We start from the raw sequence: 17,789 nt of genomic DNA on the forward strand, positions 1-17,789 counted from the left end.
GTGACTCCCTCTCTTTCTGCCCCTCTCCCCTGTCACACTGTACTCTGTCTCTCTCTCTCTCTCTCTCTCTCTCTCTCAAAAATAAACATTAAAAAAAAAATACAATGAACAAATGAACCAAGGCTTTTATCTTATGTAATGTACAAAGTGGTTAATTCCCAAATGGATAATTGAGAGTTGATTATATGAAGTTACTTTTTAAATGATCCCATAAAACATTGGCATTTTTAAGTTGATAAGCAGAAGCAGTGGTTAGGACAAATGTCCGTTAGTGCCTTTAAAATCTTAATCTTTGCAATCTTTTAATTTCTCCATCTCCACTGTAGGCAGAGGAATTGGGCATGTGAAGTGTGCTTGTTTAAAATTCCTGTTTTGATCCTGCTGTTGTTACTAACTGTTGAGTCTCTGGTCTTGGAGTCAGGAAACCTGGATTGTCTTTCTGGTTCTTCTAGCAATTGTCTGTGTGACTGATGTTGGGCAGATTGTTGACCCCACTGTGTGTGGGCTCCCTGATCTGAAAATAGATTGGATCAGTTTTGACATCTTGTAGCTCTAGGAATGGGAAGATCCCGTAATATAGTTACAGATAACATGGCTGTGGCCTCCACCTGCATGTTGGACACCTGCATGAGTCACAGTCAGTTCTTCCTACTCAGCTTATTAGTATAACCAAGCCTGGACTCACCTTTTCTTCCCCTTCCTGGCCTACTTCTTCTCCCTTCTTTTAAAGGTATTGTTAGCCTTCTTGATTGACAGATTGAAAACCAAGAAGTTGAGTGTTCCCCTCCCCGCCTTCATACTCAGTGGATCACTTCTCTTTCCTTAGAGGTGTTGTGCAGTCCTCCTCTCTCACTACCTCTTTCATGCACTAGTGTCATAAGGATCGGACACAATAGCTAGCTGGTGGCGTGTCGGTCTCGTTTTTTCTGTGACTTTAAGGGTAGGGATCATGGTTGTTAAATGTGTTTTCAGAACCTAGCACCTGGTGTGTGCCAACTGCTCAATAAATCAGTTGGATTAAAATTTAGCCCTTTTCTACCACCATGGCACTTGTCCGTTTAAGACTGTGATGGGTTTCTCTCATCATATCTTCAAATACATTGAATACTAGAGGCACCTTTTATTCTGCAGACTTTAATCATCTTAAAGTTGACAGTGGTTAGTGAAAATACTTGCATTGACTTCCAGTGCCCTCTCAAAGGAAAGTTTAAGCACTTCACCTGTCCTTTAGACTCCTTTGCTTACTAACTGGCCCTCCTTTTCAGCCTTCTTTGCCGCACCTCTGAACCCCCTGGTATTTTTAGCAAATACTCAGCACTCTCCAGAGAAGGCTGGTTTCGCCTGTTCCTGGCATGAGGCATGTTCTTCTACCTTCTGGGTTTCATTCTTTTAAATCCCTGTTCCAGTGGGAACTGAACCCTGCCTCCTCTCTCTGAGTTAACACCTCCCTGTATCAAGTGCATTAGCATTGTTACATTTCAGTGAAAGTGCTTGTGCCAGTCTGTTTGGCATTGCAGTGATTTATATACGTGCCTTTCTTCACTACTGGGTGGAAAGCAAGGACCCTAAAGACAGGGATCCTGTCTTGTTTATTTTACTTTTTCTACAGACTCTTACACATAATAGGAACTTCATTATGTGTTGAATTAAATATTGTTTGTTCACTCTGTGCATGTATTTTCAGGGCTATGGTTCTGATGGTCTAAAGTTGTTATCACATGAAGAAAGTGTATCATTTGGCGAGTCTGTACTGAAGTTGACTTTTGATCCTGGTACAGTAGAAGATGGCTTACTTACTGTAGAGTGTAAGCTGGACCACCCTTTCTATGTTAAAAATAAAGGTAGGGTGTCAATTTGAATTTATAGTAACTTTTTAAAGAAAACTTCTTAAATCTGGAAAGATGTCTTGTGGTATAATTCTTTGATGATTAAGAAAGAAACTTGAAGGGCAAACTTCTTTCAAACTACACAGAACTACCATAGAAGGGGTTTATAAGAACACCTAATGGTGCTTTAGGGTCTTAGCAGTCGTTAGGCGGGGCTGCACTTCTCTGGGTATGAACTCGTACATTCAGGTAGCTTACTATATAAGCAGCTCTCTGTTATCTTGGTATCATTTGGGGGAATGTGATATTCTGGTAATTGCACTGAAATCACTTTTCAGAGATTTATTACACTAACACCATGTTAAAAATAATTCAGAGGCTGTTTTGTGGTCTTGGTCATTGTCACCTATTATTACTATCTTGTAAATTGATGGAAGTGTTGATTGATAGAATCTGTGTATTAATAAAACACTGAATCCAACAAGTTTTGGAGAGCTTTGCACTGCTTAAAGGAAATACTTGGGACTTATTTTGTGGCAAAGATACAGGACATGTTAAAAATCTGCTGAGACTTAAGTAGTAACCTATTTTCAAGGTTCAGAAGTGAAAGGCCTATTGTAGAATAAATAGTTAGGGTCCCTTCTCTCCATCCCTATCCTTTATGTAACTGCTGTTTGATTTGATTTTAGGTTGGTCATCGTTTTATCCAAGCCTGACTGTGGTACAGCATGGCATTCCATGTTGTGAGATCCATATTGGTGATGTATGTCTACCTCCCGGACACCCCGATGCCATTAATTTTGATGATTCAGGTGTTTTTGATACATTTAAAAGGTATTATTGGATTCTTTTCCTGTTGTTAACGTTTACCTTTAACCTCTCTAATGGTTGTGAAGTCAGATATTTAGGAGGCTAAATCTCAAAGGTTTGAAGATTATAAAAGGACTACTTAGAGCAATATGATGAAATGAAAACATATTCGGTAATTGAACTAACAAAGTAATAGTTCCAGGGGAGCTTTACACATAGTCATCACGCAGGAAAACCATGAGTTCATAAACATTTGGTATTAGATTAGGAAAAATACCACATGTTACATGACCAGGAACTAAACGGATCAACTTTGATAGTTATTCTATATATATAGAAAACTGCTGTATCTGGACAGCTGTTTTAACCAGTCCTTAAGTCTCTTAGTAGTGTTTTTTTGTACTTACCTGTCCTTTTCTTTCCATAACTGTATCTTTAATAATTCATTTCGACCAAGGGCATTAGTAGCATGAATTAACAAATAGTAAAAATAGCAAAAACACTTGACATTTGGAAAATCTTAAAGAGGGAAGTGAGTTTTTTGGACATCCTCTTGCTAGTACGTGGTAGAACAGAACAAGTACCCCTGTGTCCTGATGCTCGAGGGGGTTGATGAGCTGTCTCAGTTTGTTCTGGTCTCAGCACTGAGAGGCCCGCATTCCTGGAAACCCCGCAGGCCTGGCTCAACCAGGGCAGTTATTCCCCTACTCCCAGAAGGTATCCAGAGAAAGTCTGTTTATAGGTATCTGGAATTTTAAAACTCATTTTTTCTTTAAGATAATTGCTAGTGTTTATTTTTAAGAGAGAGAGAGAGCAAGTGGGGCAGGGGCAGAGAGAGACAGAGACACAGAATCCGAAGTAGGCTCCAAGCTCCCGAGCTGTCAGCACAGAGCCTGACTTGGGTCTCTAACTCACCAGCTGTGAGGTCATGACCTGAGTCGAAGTCAGATGCCCAACCCACTGAGCCACCCCAGAGTCCCTCTTTAAGATAATTTTTAAGTTCATAGGCATTAAGAGAATCCAGAATACCTGCTGGCCTATAGGTTTTATTTATTTCGTTAATTTAATGTAATAAAACGTAAGGTTAATATATTTTTATTTTGAAAGGATATGTGAGGCTGTTATTTTAAAAAAGCACCTAGCACAGGCCCTGGCACAGGCTTTATGCTCAGTAAACGTCTGCAGATTGCAATCTAAATGCTATTTGGTTACATCCCTCACACACTCTGTTCTTTTTACAAATTGAAGAGAAATGAGGTGGTTTTGAGGTCTGATACTCTTAAGTATTCTTAGGATGTAGGTCAGTGATACCTCGTATGTTTTGGTGAGAATATTCTAAAGATAGAAAAACTTTGGAAGATAATTTGATTTTTTTTTTTTTTCTTATTGAGAGAGAGAGAGAGGAACAGAGAGAATCCCAAGCAGGCTCTGCTGTCAGTTCAGAGACCGACCAAGAGCTCAATCCCATGAACTGTGAGATCATGACCTGAGCTGATACCAAGACATCAAGGGTCAGACACCTGACCGACCAAGCAACCCAGGCGTCCCTAATATGGCTTTATCTTAAAACACTATCAACAATTCATTCCTGTGTGTGTGTGCCCTAGAGAAGTAAATCCTTACAGACACGCAGAAGGAGATGTGTAAGTTAGGTCATCGTGGCTGTGTTGCTCAGGATCGCACAATGTGGAAACAATACAACATTGCTGGGGATCCCCAAGACAACCCCTGGGTTCAGTGACATACCAGGAGGACTCATAGGATTCAGTATATAGTCACACTCCTGCCTAGGATTTCTTCTAGCGAAAGGATATGAAGCAAAATCCTGAAAAGGAAAGGCACGTGGGTTGAAGTGTGGAGGAAGCCAGGCCTCCAGGACTCCCAGCGCAATCGCACAGCACCCTTGTTTCTCTCAGCAGTGAGTTGTAACAATAGGGATGAACTGGCATCTGCCGGGGAAGCTGTTACACACTCAGCACTAGGGTTTTTACTGGGAGCTGGTCGCACAGGCGACCTGTGGAGTGACTTTCTGCTCCCCATTAAGGAGTGGAAAATGGGCAGTTTCATCCAGGAGAAAAGAGCATGACAGAGTTGAGAAGCATGAAATTGACTGAATTTTCATTGTGGATTAGATTGTGACTTGGCAGGTTAAGGGAAGTGCTGTCTGTTACAAGGAGGGCCAGAAAGGGAAGGAAGGTGGAAAGAAACACTTGTCCAAAAGGGAACCCTAGAATCGGTTCCCAGGGACAGTCTGGGGATTTGGGGGCAGCTCCTGGGTCCTGCTGTACAGGGAAGGACATCTGATCAGATTTTACCTTGGTAAGGACCAGAAGTCAGCCATAGATGAGCTTTAAAACACAATTTATAGTTCGTTGGTAGAAAGGAAGCTTTTAAGTGAGAGTATGATTTGAAGAAGCCCATTCCAGACACAATTGAGGCCAGTCTTCTGGGCATCAGGCAGGTTTCAGACTGTCACTTCTGACTTTGTGAATTTAGCATTTCTGTTCAAGTGATAGAATTTAACTCCTGAGTGTCTAGTGTGTACAAGGTGCTGTACATGTGTTAACGTATTTAATCTTCACAATCCTATGAGATTATAGCCTCACTTTACCGGCGGTGGGGGAGGGGACGGTGCTTAAGGAACCAGAAACAGCCATTTGTATCAGAACCAAGATTCAAGTCTGTATCCTTTCGAGACTCCAAATTTTGTGTTCTATCAATCAATCTCGGCTATTTCTACAGTAATAATAATGTATACCCCAATGAATACTTGCTATGTGCCAGCCTTTGCCCTGAGTTTTGTAGACACTGTTCTGTCAGCTCAGCCACACTACATGGCATGTGTTCAGTTCATTTTAGAAATAAGTATACTGAGGCTAGATGTTTATTTACTCTGTCCAAGTCATACTACTAGTAGGTGGAAGAGGTGGGGTGGGGTCTGAACCCAATTAAAATTTTACATTATTATGTTCTGCAGAACTTTTTTCACCTCTTCATTAGGTCATCAGATATTTGAATTTGAGAGCCTAGTGTATGTGTTGGGCGTGGGGATTTAGAATCTTTTAAGACATGGGCCTGCTTCTTTGCTTCCAGTCTAGAGAAGGAAATGGATTAGTAAATGTGTACGGTGTGGTGTGTGCTGATTGAGAGATGTGGCCTGGTAGGTGCTCTGGAACTAGGATGCGGGGATTCAGAGCCTAGCTTTGCCGATTTGTTGTGGAAGCTGGGATAAATCAATGAACTTTTCCATGGGTCTGTAAAAAAAAAAAAAAAAAAAAAAAATCTGTACAAGGATAATGTTGAAGGGAGGATTAAAGTGAGTGTCTGTGACTATGGTTAATAGACACAACACTACTGTGGAGTTTTTCTTTTAAGAATAGAAATTAGGGGGCGCCTGGGTGGCTTGGTCGGTTAAGCGTCCGACTTCGGCTAAGATCATGATCTCACGGTCCATGAGTTTGAGCCCCGTGTCGGGCTCTGTGCTGACAGCTCAGAGCCTGGAGCCTGTTTCAGATTCTGTGTCTCCCTCTCTCTCCGCTCCTCCCTGTTCATGCTCTGTCTCTCTCTGTCTCAAAAATAAATAACGTTAAAAAAAAAAAAAAAAGAAATTAGGGGGGCACCTGGATGGCTTGGTCGGTTAAGCCTCCAACTCTTGATCTTGACTCAGGTCATGATCTCAGTTTGTGGGATCGAGCCCTGCACGGGGCTCTGCACTGACATCTCAGAGCCTGCTTGGGATTCTCTGTCTCTTTTCTCTCTGCCCCTCCCCTGTTTGAGCCCACTCCCTCCCTTCCTCTCCACCCCCCCCCCACTTCAAAAATAAATATACTTTAAATAGAAAAAAGAATACACATTAGTGAATGTGGGAAAGGGTATTTGAGCTTAAGGAATGGCAGGGAGAAAAAGTGGAGGCATGAAACAAGGCACGTTTCAGGAACTACTGGTAGAGAACTTTAAAAAAATTTTTTAAAGTGTATTATTTTGAGAGAGAGAGTGTGTGTGAGTGGGGCAGAGAGAGGGAGAAAGAGGATCTCAAACAGGCTCTGTGTGGTCAGCATGGAACCTGACTTAGGGCTTGAACTTAGCCAAAACCAAAAGTCAGATGCTCAACTAAGTCACTTGGGCACCCCAAGGAGAAAGAATTGAGTGTGGCAAAGGTAAAGCTTTGTTTTAGACATTCTGTGTAATATTTTAATGCTATAGTCATATCAAAATCTGAATTCTGTGATTGAATATTTCAGACTACTTTTACGTTGTATCCATAATGGAAGTAGAAGAGTTACATTTGTACCACTAGATGGTAGAGTTTTCAAATTTCAGTAATTAGCTTGCTTCTATTTAAATCTTTTGGTATTTCAAGTTGTAAATAAAGACTTCAGTGGAGATTAATAATTTTGTGTCAGTTTCATTTATAATGTTTTAGTTTTGTTTTTCTAAATTATATATGGGAGGGTATCGAGATAGCAAAAATTGTTTCTTTGACATAATCCTGACTGCTGAGTATTGATTAGATGATTTTGGCATCATATTTATTTCATGTAATACCTTTAAAAAAATCCACATGTTGTGTGGTTGATAATTGGTAGAAGTCATTTTTATTGTGTGTGGTGACTGGCATGGGCTTCATGCACTTAGTTCTCTCCCATCTGTTTCTGGAATAATTCATAATCTCCTATTGCTTTACCTTTAGGTAGATACTGTTTCTGTAGTTAGTATCAACCTGTTTTCATGTATTATCAGAATTTCTGTTTCAGGGAGAGAAGTAGGGGTTGGATTTAGAATAAAAGGCTTTCTGTTAAGATAAAAAGTAGAAGCAGTAGGCATGAACACAGTTGGAACAAAAGAAATCTTTTGACCGGTGTAATCTTTAGGCTGTTGTCTACACCAGCTCTACTTCTCAGGTAATATTTTCAGTTAATCTATTGTGTGTTCACCCTGACATTAGCCATGGCAAGGTGGAGGACCATGGTTTTGGTGAGGAAACCTAGGGCTTTGGAGGTGGACGAATCTGGGTCTGGATCTAGTAGCTGCATGGCCTTGGCTGAATAATACTTTTTCTTTCTTAGCTTGTTTCTTTATACAAAGAGAGGATAATGAAGCTTGTTGGGAAGATACGGTAATATGGATAGCTTATTTCCGTGCCTGTGTAAACTGAACATATACTGAATAGGGCTTTGCCTGATCAATGTGAGGTTTTACTCTTAAGTTACTAAGCTGTGTTATAATAGATGGATGGCCTTCAGGGGAGATTGACATATGTTTGACTGTTTTGACCTAAACAAACAAAAAATTTTAAGTTCTTTTAGTTGTATTCAGTCACTCTGGACTGTCCTTCCCCAACACTCGGTCTTGCATAGCAACTAGTCCTAGGCCTTGTTTACGCCTGCCACTCCAATTTAGTTTTCTAGCTTTAGGCTTCTGTAGGCCAAGAAATCAGATTATCAAATTTTTCAAAAAGTGAATCTGAAGTAGTAATTAAGTGGGTTGTGGGGGATCTGGAGGAGGTACTTGCTATAAATAAAGTGCGTGGATTTTCTTTTGGGGGGCTTGAAATCTTTAACTTTTATACTCTGTGAAGATTAAAAAAAATTATTAGTGCATATATAAGCTTTCATCTTATAAGCAGCTGTCAGTGGTGAAGGTGGTTAAACATCGTACAGGGGAAAAAAAAGTGTTTTCAGTTTTTATAAATCAGATAATCAGGGGCGCCTGGGTGGCGCAGTCGGTTAAGCATCCGACTTCAGCCAGGTCACGATCTCGCGGTCCGTGAGTTCGAGCCCCGCGTCAGGCTCTGGGCTGATGGCTCAGAGCCTGGAGCCTGTTTCTGATTCTGTGTCTCCCTCTCTCTCTGCCCCTCCCCCGTTCATGCTCTCTCTCTGCCCCAAAAATTAAAAAAAAAAAAAAAAAAAAAAAAAATCAAAAAATAAAGTCAAATTAAAACCATGTTAATTTTTTTTTTTTTTTTAAGCTATGACTTCACACCTATGGATTCTTCTGCAGTCTACGTGTTAAGCAGTATGGCTCGTCAGCGTCGTGCATCTTTGTCTTGTGGGGGGCCTGGAGGCCAGGACTTTGCAAGATCTGGACTTAGTAAGACCTGTGGCTCATCGGGGTCATCACAGCTCTCTCCCAGTTCTTTGTATGCTAAAGCCGACAAAAACCACAGCTCAGGGACTGCAAGTGCCACTTCTCCTAACAAGTGCAAAAGACCAATGAATGCCTTCATGCTTTTTGCCAAAAAATACAGAGTTGAATATACTCAGATGTATCCAGGGAAAGATAACAGGTAAAAATTCTATTTGTGAATCTAATAGTGAACTCTTCTGTGCAGTTCATGGGCACTGGGAGTTAAGTAAACTTCTCGCTTAGTAGCTTTTTTGATCGAATTCTTGTTTTCTTAGGTTGACTTTCAAAAGTTAGCTTCATGGGTAACTATTTTATGATACCTAGAGGGATAATTCGGTCACCTGGGTGGGTAAGGGTCTGCCTTTTAAAATAACATTGTCATTTGCCTGTTGGAAGACACAGTTCTGACTGTCCTATCTTTATAGAAAAAGTTTCTCGTGTCAGATCGCAAGTGTCCCTCCTCTCCGTCTGTGTCATACTGTGGAAGATGCAGGCATTGGTGGTTTGTAGTCTTTTTGACACTCATAGTAACTACAAACTGCCAGAGACTAAACATACAGGTGGCATCAGTGAGAGCCCACGGATGAAATCCACACTGGTCCTTTATGCCCTGCTTGTTTGTACTCCTCGCTCATCTGAGTCCTTTAGCGCTCACTTCCTCTCAAAGCATTGAAATGACTTCTTCCAATCTCCTTAGTTTCCTGACCATCAAAACTGCTGTCTCCCATTACCCTTGATAGCATGAGCAAAGTCATGTGATTATCCACATAAAATAATTGAGTTTTGAATTCGAGTCTGAACGTCTCATGAGCGCAAGATAGAGGGAGAGGGAATTGACAGTTTCAGGTCAACATAATGTGGTATTTGTAGATTCCGTAAAATCCTCTCCACACAACATCTACTTAACATCTATCACCACACCGTTACAGATTTTTCACATAAAGAGAACTTTTAAGAGCTACTCTTCACAACTTTCGAAAGTACCATACAGTACACCTGTGCACTTTACCTCGTCCCCAGGGCCTTCCTTGTTTTATAACCAGAAGTTTGTACCTTTTGACTCCCTTCTCCCATTTCGTCCAGCCCCCACCCCTAGCCTCTGGCAACCACTAAACTGTTCCTATGAGCTTATTCATTTTTAAGTATTTACATTTTAAAAACAGAAACTTCTCCAACCAAATGCACTTGTGATTTGGGAATTGATACCTAAATATTTTTTACCAGTTTAACTGGTAAATATGTTGACCATTATGTGGTACCTTTAACCCAAAGACTGTAAAAACTGGTTTTTATTCTAAAGGAAGGTAATAGTATTTAATTGCATCAACTTACTGGAAAATGTACATACATATCTAGTACATATTTAATTTCTTGTTAAGTAGTGGAGCTGTGGTTACTATTCTTCTGAGGTTCAGGTGCCTGCCTCTAGCTTCCCCATCAGTCACTAAAATCCCTCGTATATACTTCACACAGCATGTACCGCCTTTTGTTTTGTGTCATGAAATTAATGGTTAAAAGCTCTTCACAGAAGGAAAATGGTTTCTGTCTGCATGTTCTGGATGAGACTATTTTCTGCTAGGTTTGGGAGCAGATTAACAAATATAAATAGGAAACAGCTTCAGATTTGTCATGATGTGTTTTATCCAGTTTGACTTCTTTCCCTTTGAGTTAATCCAATTTTCTCAAGTACGAGTATCACCTAGGATTTATGTGGTGTTGTCTTAGGAGGGTAAATGGTAAGCTGTGCAGAGTTCATGCCCACCACATTTTTACTATGGTTGCATGAACGAATGGGACTTTGGTCCTAACTATTTGATGGGTTATGGGTACAAACAGAAAGCAAGAATAGCTTATAATACTTCATGCTGCTGATACTGAACACTGCCTTAATACCTTAGCATCTTTAAGGAACCAATATACTAGGATAGTTCCAGTGGTAATTTAAACCATTTCTTTGAAATATTGAACTTTCTCTTTAAGCTCTGTAGGACACTGAATATTTAGCCATTTTAGATGCCTCTGGACAATTGGAAAATACTGGCAGTATTCCAGGAGGCTTTATAACTGCCAAGATTATGATGAATGGGCCCATAGGACTTGAGATTTTACTGGAAATGACTACCGTAGTCTTGGCCTTTTCCCTTCTCTCTGTTGGACAAGATTTTTGCCTTCTTTTCTTTTAACTTTCTGTATCTTCCTGAAGTAGCAGCACTTGACATACATGCGTCTTACGAGAAATTCTTGCCTTCAGCATTGTGTCAATATTTATTTTACAGAGCCATAAGTGTGATCCTTGGTGATAGGTGGAAGAAAATGAAGAATGAAGAGAGAAGGATGTATACATTAGAAGCAAAGGCTTTGGCTGAAGAACAAAAACGTTTAAATCCTGACTGTTGGAAAAGGAAAAGAACCAATTCAGTATGTTTCAACAACTAGTTGCTCAAAAAGATCTTGACTTCTCCCCATAACTATACTGGCATGTTGCAGCAGTTGTTATAACCTTTAAAAGGTGGTGTTGAGGCTTTTTTTCAGCCTTTTTACACTTCACAACCTAATAATGTGTTTATACCATCATGTAAGGCAGGCTGTTTTTTTTTAATCACTAAGTGCCATCTACTCTTTTAGTATGGAAAGTAGAACTCTCAGACACGCTTAACAAGTGTGTTTAGGGGGTGCCTGGGTGGCGCAGTCGGTTAAGCGTCCGACTTCAGCCAGGTCACGATCTCTCGGTCCGTGAGTTCGAGCCCCGCGTCAGGCTCTGGGCTGATGGCTCGGAGCCTGGAGCCTGTTTCCGATTCTGTGTCTCCCTCTCTCTCTGCCCCAAAAATAAACGTTGAAAAAAAAAAAATGTGTTTAGGCAGAAATATTAAGGTGGAAAAATAACTTTGGAATGGTAGTATTTCTAGTTGGGTTGAAAGATGGGTGTTACTCAGTATCACACTATTAGAAATCTCTCTGATCTTGGGGTGGCATGTCTCCACAGCCTTTCTTGATTGGGCAGGGGCTAAGGAGCACGGGGCACATTAACCTTCATGGGGCCTTCTGATGTTTGCACAGAATTTCTAGATTAAAAACCTCAGGAAGGAGAAGAAATAGAAAAGCCTAGGAAGACTTGTAAATGAGTTCATACCATAATCAGCCTCGGATGGACTTGATTCTTAGAACATTTCCTTGACTAGACTAGCATCTTTTAAGTTGTATCTTTAGATCAGTTGGTTAAGCGCCCGACTATTGATTTCGGCACAGGTCATGATCTCACGATGTGTGAGATCGAGCCCCATGTCGGGTTCCATGCTGTCAGTGCATACTCTACCTCTCCCCTGCTCGTACTCTCGCTCTCAAATAAAGTTTAAAAAATAACAAAAACAAAGGGAAGATAGTCCTTTGCAGCAGGAGGGCTGGTCGAGGAGGTCTTCAGTTCATTCTGCCTAGGTCTTTTAATAGTAACATGTAGTTCACACTCACACATTTTTCAAGAATCTCTTGTAAACAAGTAGATGGTAGTCAGACTCCAGCACAAGAGGGTGGCTGAACTGGGTTTGTGAAGTTCTTCATTACCTTAGACTTCCGTGTGGTAGAACTTAGCCTGGATCCCCTTTCTTTTCTGCTCCTCCTAATCCGTCTCTTCTTGCCGTTGTCATACATTTTCTAGATGCTTAGTCATCGGGTATTAGCAAACTTAAAAAAATCATCCCCTTTGAGAAAGTGATCTTTTTTAAACAGGAAGCTTATAAACATTCTGTTCTCTTAGTTCTCATTTGTAGAATTACTAGATATCGATTTATACACATTCACCGAGTTCTAATTTTCTCTCCACAGGGCTCACAACAGCATTAAGCCATGACGCGCGTTCTGAAGTCTGTAGTTACATAAACACTGACTGTCCATGGAAGGGCTTAAGAAGATCAAGGTGTCACCATTCGTCCTGAATTCGTGTGACCATAAGATACCGATAGCAATGAGTCTTGAAATGATTTAATAATATGAGTGAGGATTTGCTTTCTCCATTAGAGCATTAAGTAAGCTAAAACTATCAACATTGTAAACCAAATTGCCTTATTTTTCTTCCAAACTTCGTATATGTCTATCAGGTAATATAGGCTTGAAAATTGATATCCTGTGGTGCTAAAGTACAGTAGAAAGAGAGGAGAGTGTATACATGTTTTATTTTAAATTGTACAAAAGGGGAATTTAAAAATATGTAACTGCTGTTTATACATTGGCTCTTACTGCTTATTAATCTGTATTGTATACATAACGGGATGAAACAGCTGGGAAGAGGCCTCTCTCTGAGCAGCCACCACACGCTGGGCCGTGCCAAACACGGGAGCTCTAGTCCGGCCAGTGCCAAGCGGCTGCCGGCACGTGTGGTGGGTGGATGGCATCAGTGTCCCAACGTGAGAGCCGCCTGCTGCCGCTACCCCGGGCGTGCAGAGTCTTGCACCAGGTGGCAGCACCCATCTGTCATTTCCAGCAGAGGCCAAGCCCGGGCCAAGGTCAAGTTAGTTAATAGCATTGGGATATAGTCACTGTAATGGTGCTATTAACAGTTGACATCGTTGTATTTTTTAACTTTGTGTTCTGTATCTCCTCAGCCACGTATCTTAAATATCTTCTTTGTCATCGTATCTTTATGGTGGGGGCAGACTTTGCACTTACTGCAGTGCAACATGTGCACTTTACTTTTCCTCCAGCTGTCTGAGGTGAGAGCAAGTCCCTGGGCGAGACGCTGCTTTTGCTCTGAGCTACAATCATGGCTTTTCACGTTACTTACCAAGTGGTGTTTCTGGTTAGGAATCACAGCTGTAAAATCGATTTCAGTTCATTACACTTCTTCATGATGTTGCCCCTAAATTTTGCACACTATATTCTTGTATATTATTTCAAATAAAATGGAAAAAAATTGTTTATCTCTGACTTCTGCTGATTGAACTTGACTGAATTTGAGTGGTCACAATAACAGGTTCAGGGCATGGAAAATATATTCAGAAGTTGCTGATGGGGTTTTTAAGCATTAAAAACAAAATGTTAGTAATAGAGCAAGGACAATAGAAAAACAAGGACCTACATGACCTATTTGTAAGAATCTTTGTAGACTAAAGATTATTTTTAACTCAACATCTTACAAAGTGAAACAGGCCCCACAGTCTTTTAATAAAATAACACACGGAGTATAAAGACAGCATGGCTCTGTCTTTATTAAAGATACACTAGAACATACTTAAACAACAGTTAACCCTACGTCTTCGCTTTGGGGTAGGCCTGTGGTTCCCAGACTTCGTTGCATGTTGGAAACCACTGGGCATGTTTTTAAAAAATACTCATGCCTGGCTCCTACCCTCAGATGTGTTCCATCTGGGGTACAAATCGGGCATCAGGATTTTCTAAAGCTTCCACCGTGATTCTAGGGCCACACACTGATCTAGTGAGGACAAAGGTAAGTGGGGAGTGGCAGGGTACTTCTGTAACTTGATCAGAGCCCTCAAAAAGCAGTGGGGACTTAGGATGTGTGTACACATGCAGGGGGAATCTTATGTAATGGGAAAGAAATTTCAGCTGGTCTCATAGAAAAAGCCTGGAAGGAGGGGGGTGGAAAAAAGAGTTGGATGTCTTTCTGGAAAAATCAGGCCCATGGAGTTCAAAGGTTGGTGATGACAAACCTATTTTGACATTTTATGCTACTTAAGGTAGAAGGGCTAACGAGGTAAGGCAGAAGATCAATAGGAAATATGGAGAGGTCAATTACATTCTTAAAACAGTGGATGGGAGCTGTTCTCTAGAACATGTTACTTAGGTTAGCTGCCAACCTTGAATCGGGTCAGCGCACGACGAAGAGTAAGAAATACTTCAAGTTATTCATGAAGAGCAGACATAGCTTTTTGAAGCAGCTGAACCATTATGGGATAAACTGGTGCAAATTCTTTGCCTTCTCTACTTCTTACTGACTGAACGTAGGCTTCCAAAGCTCCCCTGAAAACAAAAATGAAAACAATGTCAAAAAATGATATAAAAGATAAAACCACTTAGAGGGTACCGATATTTAAAACAAGCCCTTTTCTGGAATTGCTATGCCCAGCTCCACAGGCTAGGTGGCCAACAGCCTTCAAAAATTTACTCTTACTATGGTGAATGTGGAAATCTAGGAACATTTCTGGGTCCGCATTGTGCTCAGGGGTCACGGGCTCTCTGGTCGCCAATGTTCTCAGTTTCCCTTCTCTTCCCTTCCCTGTTAGACTTGGGAAGAGCCTCCTGCAGCTTGCTTGCGCTTGTTCACGGAGCTCACAAGGGGGAGCCCCACACCGTGGAAAGGCCCACTGGGGATCGCTGGGGTCCGGGGCTCTTCCCCACACAGGGAACCCTGGAAGGCACGTTACATTCCTGTATTTGAGGAGAATATGAACCCACGGGTTGTACAGCTCTTGGGCTCGGATTTTTTGGCAAATTGGGTGATGAGGAGTATGTGGTCCGGGCCGGTTAAAATTTATGATGTTCTCCTGAATTCGATCTGGGAGTCCACAATTGGATCTGGGAGTCCAGAGGCCAAGTGCAGTGCTCTGCTTGCTCATCTACTCTCTGGTGGCTTTCACACCACAATGGCTGACAGGACTTGTCAAGGCAGAGGCTATATGGCCTGCAAAGCCTAAAATATCTACTATCTGGACCTTTATGGAGAAAGTTTTCCAATCTCTGAGCCAGATGGTTTAAGTGTTGGATGTTTAATTGGAGCTAAAGAAAATGGTTAAAAATTTTTTCATTATTAGTCTATTTACAAGCATAATAATTTTGTCATAATCGTACTGTTTTCTTGAAGTTTCACATGTAGATTAGAGTGTTTCTATGAAGATATAAGTTAATAATACCATTACTCAGCCCACATACTCAGTCTCAAGTCCCACCTACTCTGTGATTCTTAACTGGTTTTTTTGCTCCCAAACACTGAGCAGACTGCCTCTTGCTCAGATGTGTTGATTAGCGCTGGTTCTATAGTGCCCTCCACCCCGCCAGCCACGTCACAGCCCTCGCCGCAATGCATAACTGAGTACCCAGTCTCTTATTTCCACCGTGACCTCCCTCCTGACTTGTTTCCATCTGTGTTTTGGGCAGCATGATCTGCTTTCTTTCAGGTACCCTTCAAACTTGCCTATCACACAGGCAGTCCCCCAGAATGTACAACGCCGAGAGAGAACCCTAATGGAATCTAGGGGCTCTGGGTGACGATGATGTGTTAAGGTGGGTTCATCGACTAGAACAACGGACCACCCATGGGGGACGATGTTAACGGGGGAGGCTGAGGGTGGATGGGAACTCTCTGAACCCCCTCTACTGTTGCTGGGAGCCTAAACCTGCTATCAAAAACGAAGTCTACCAAAAAAGAAGAGAGACTTGGGTGATAAAACTCCCTTAGGGTAGTGTTGTGCTCACCTTCCCCTATTTCAACAAAGGGCCCCATCATCTCCAAAGGTCTCTATCTAAAGTCCTCCTTTAATCCACCTTACAGATTTCCACACCCAAGTCCCTCCTCTCCCCTTTACTTCTGTTTTGAATCCTGCCAGGTGGGCACCAATTACTGCTGTCACCTCAGAGGCGGGGTCTCAGCCCCTGCTGGTGGCTCTGATGCACGGTGCCTGTCACGCGATGAATTCACAACCCACCGAGCACCAGCTTCATCATCTACCTCCCCCGACCCTGCCTGTGCTACTACTGGGTTCTAGATAGTTTGCTGTGGCCTAAAAAGACCTTCAAATCATCAGTTTCCATTGTTTGTGTTACCTACACACGTACAGAGCAGTTTCACCCCATTCATGACTCTCACCCCAACCCTGATGCCGACCCGGAGAGAGCCGGGATGTCTGTGCGAGTATCACTGAAAAAAACGGTCTCTGTCTAACAAGGCAAGGCTGCAAAAGGGCTGGTTTCTCTCCGACCACGCTGACTCTCTCCTTCCTGAGACACCTTTCTCCGTCATCTTCTGAATGCTTGGAATGTCCTTCTGTGCTGTCCCTGCAGAGCCCTTTCCTAGGGGCCAGTACTCAGGCCTTCTTTTTGATACAGCCTAACTCCTGGCAGCACAGAAGAAACCACTTGGGAGTCACGAGAATTTGTGGAAAGGTCCAGGACTTCTGCATCAACGGTTGTGGCTTCGTGGGAGTCCGAATCGCAGGCTCTGTTCGGGGTGTGGCCACCGTAGATCAGCTATGCGGAGGGAGCAGCAGGCCCTTCTTAGGAAGCACAGCTGGTTTATCAGGCTCGGCCCCACTGCCTCACCGTGTGATCCGGGCCACCTTTCGAGCCTGTCTGCTCGTCTGCCAACTGGGAAGGACACCTACACCATGCAGCTATGGGAATGGGAAGACAGTGCTGGGAAGAACCTGGCACTCTTCCAGGAACACGGAGGGACCTTTCTAACAGTGCTCACTGTTCTCCCCGCCAGGCTTCCAGACAGCCTGAGGGTCTCCACGTAACCCAGCAGGTTCACACTTCCGTCAGGGCATCATCACTTTGTACTTGAGTATCTATTATGCTGCAAGTATCTGTTCCATGGTGAGTTTCCCTCTAAAGAACGTAACTTAGTTTGGAGGGTTGGGGCTGTTTTGTTCCTCTGTGCAGCCCCAGGACCTAGTGCTTGACAAATGCATGATCAATGAATTTTAAAAAAATGAATTAGAAATACAGGAAGATAATCCGTAATGAAAAGTAATGACAAGTGTGCAGAAGAAAGTGAATAAAGGAGAAACGTGATTGTAAGATCCTCAAAAGCAGCACAGACACGAAAAATGGAATTTAATGCTCTTAGAAAATAATGTTTTGCGAGATGCCTTAGTTCATGTCAGAGCTGAACCTTAATGAAACTATTTCCTTATGAAAAAACTTACTGCTTTTAGTAATACTTTTCAAGTTGCTATGGCATCCTGGGCAATCACCCCACTCCCAAAATGTAGCCCCTGCAGATTCATACATAGAAGAGAAATCCCCCAAGGGCTCCAACTCTCTTTGAGACATGGTGTATAAATATCAGTCTAACAAATT

The 17,789-nt window shown here is 42.0% G+C and overlaps 2 protein-coding genes across 2 annotated transcripts in view; one reads left to right on the plus strand and one right to left on the minus strand.

The window, feature by feature from the left end:
- Window positions 1–13,672, plus strand: part of HBP1 (HMG-box transcription factor 1) — a 29,683-nt gene extending 16,011 nt beyond the window's left edge. Inside the window, exons 7-11 of the mRNA XM_040472927.1 lie at window positions 1,685–1,841; window positions 2,516–2,660; window positions 8,605–8,922; window positions 11,039–11,180; window positions 12,582–13,672. Coding sequence (XP_040328861.1) covers window positions 1,685–1,841; window positions 2,516–2,660; window positions 8,605–8,922; window positions 11,039–11,180; window positions 12,582–12,599 — 780 coding nt within the window. The 3' untranslated portion in view covers window positions 12,600–13,672. The remainder of the gene's footprint in view (window positions 1–1,684; window positions 1,842–2,515; window positions 2,661–8,604; window positions 8,923–11,038; window positions 11,181–12,581) is intronic.
- Window positions 12,912–17,789, minus strand: part of COG5 (component of oligomeric golgi complex 5) — a 321,373-nt gene continuing 316,495 nt past the window's right edge. The window contains exon 22 of the mRNA XM_040472926.1: window positions 12,912–14,732. Within this exon, the coding sequence (XP_040328860.1) occupies window positions 14,615–14,732 (118 nt within the window). The 3' untranslated portion in view covers window positions 12,912–14,614. The remainder of the gene's footprint in view (window positions 14,733–17,789) is intronic.

Source organism: Herpailurus yagouaroundi, unplaced genomic scaffold, assembly GCF_014898765.1.
Source record: "Herpailurus yagouaroundi ecotype Mexico unplaced genomic scaffold, PumYag 100, whole genome shotgun sequence".
Taxonomy (NCBI): Eukaryota; Metazoa; Chordata; class Mammalia; order Carnivora; family Felidae; genus Herpailurus; species Herpailurus yagouaroundi.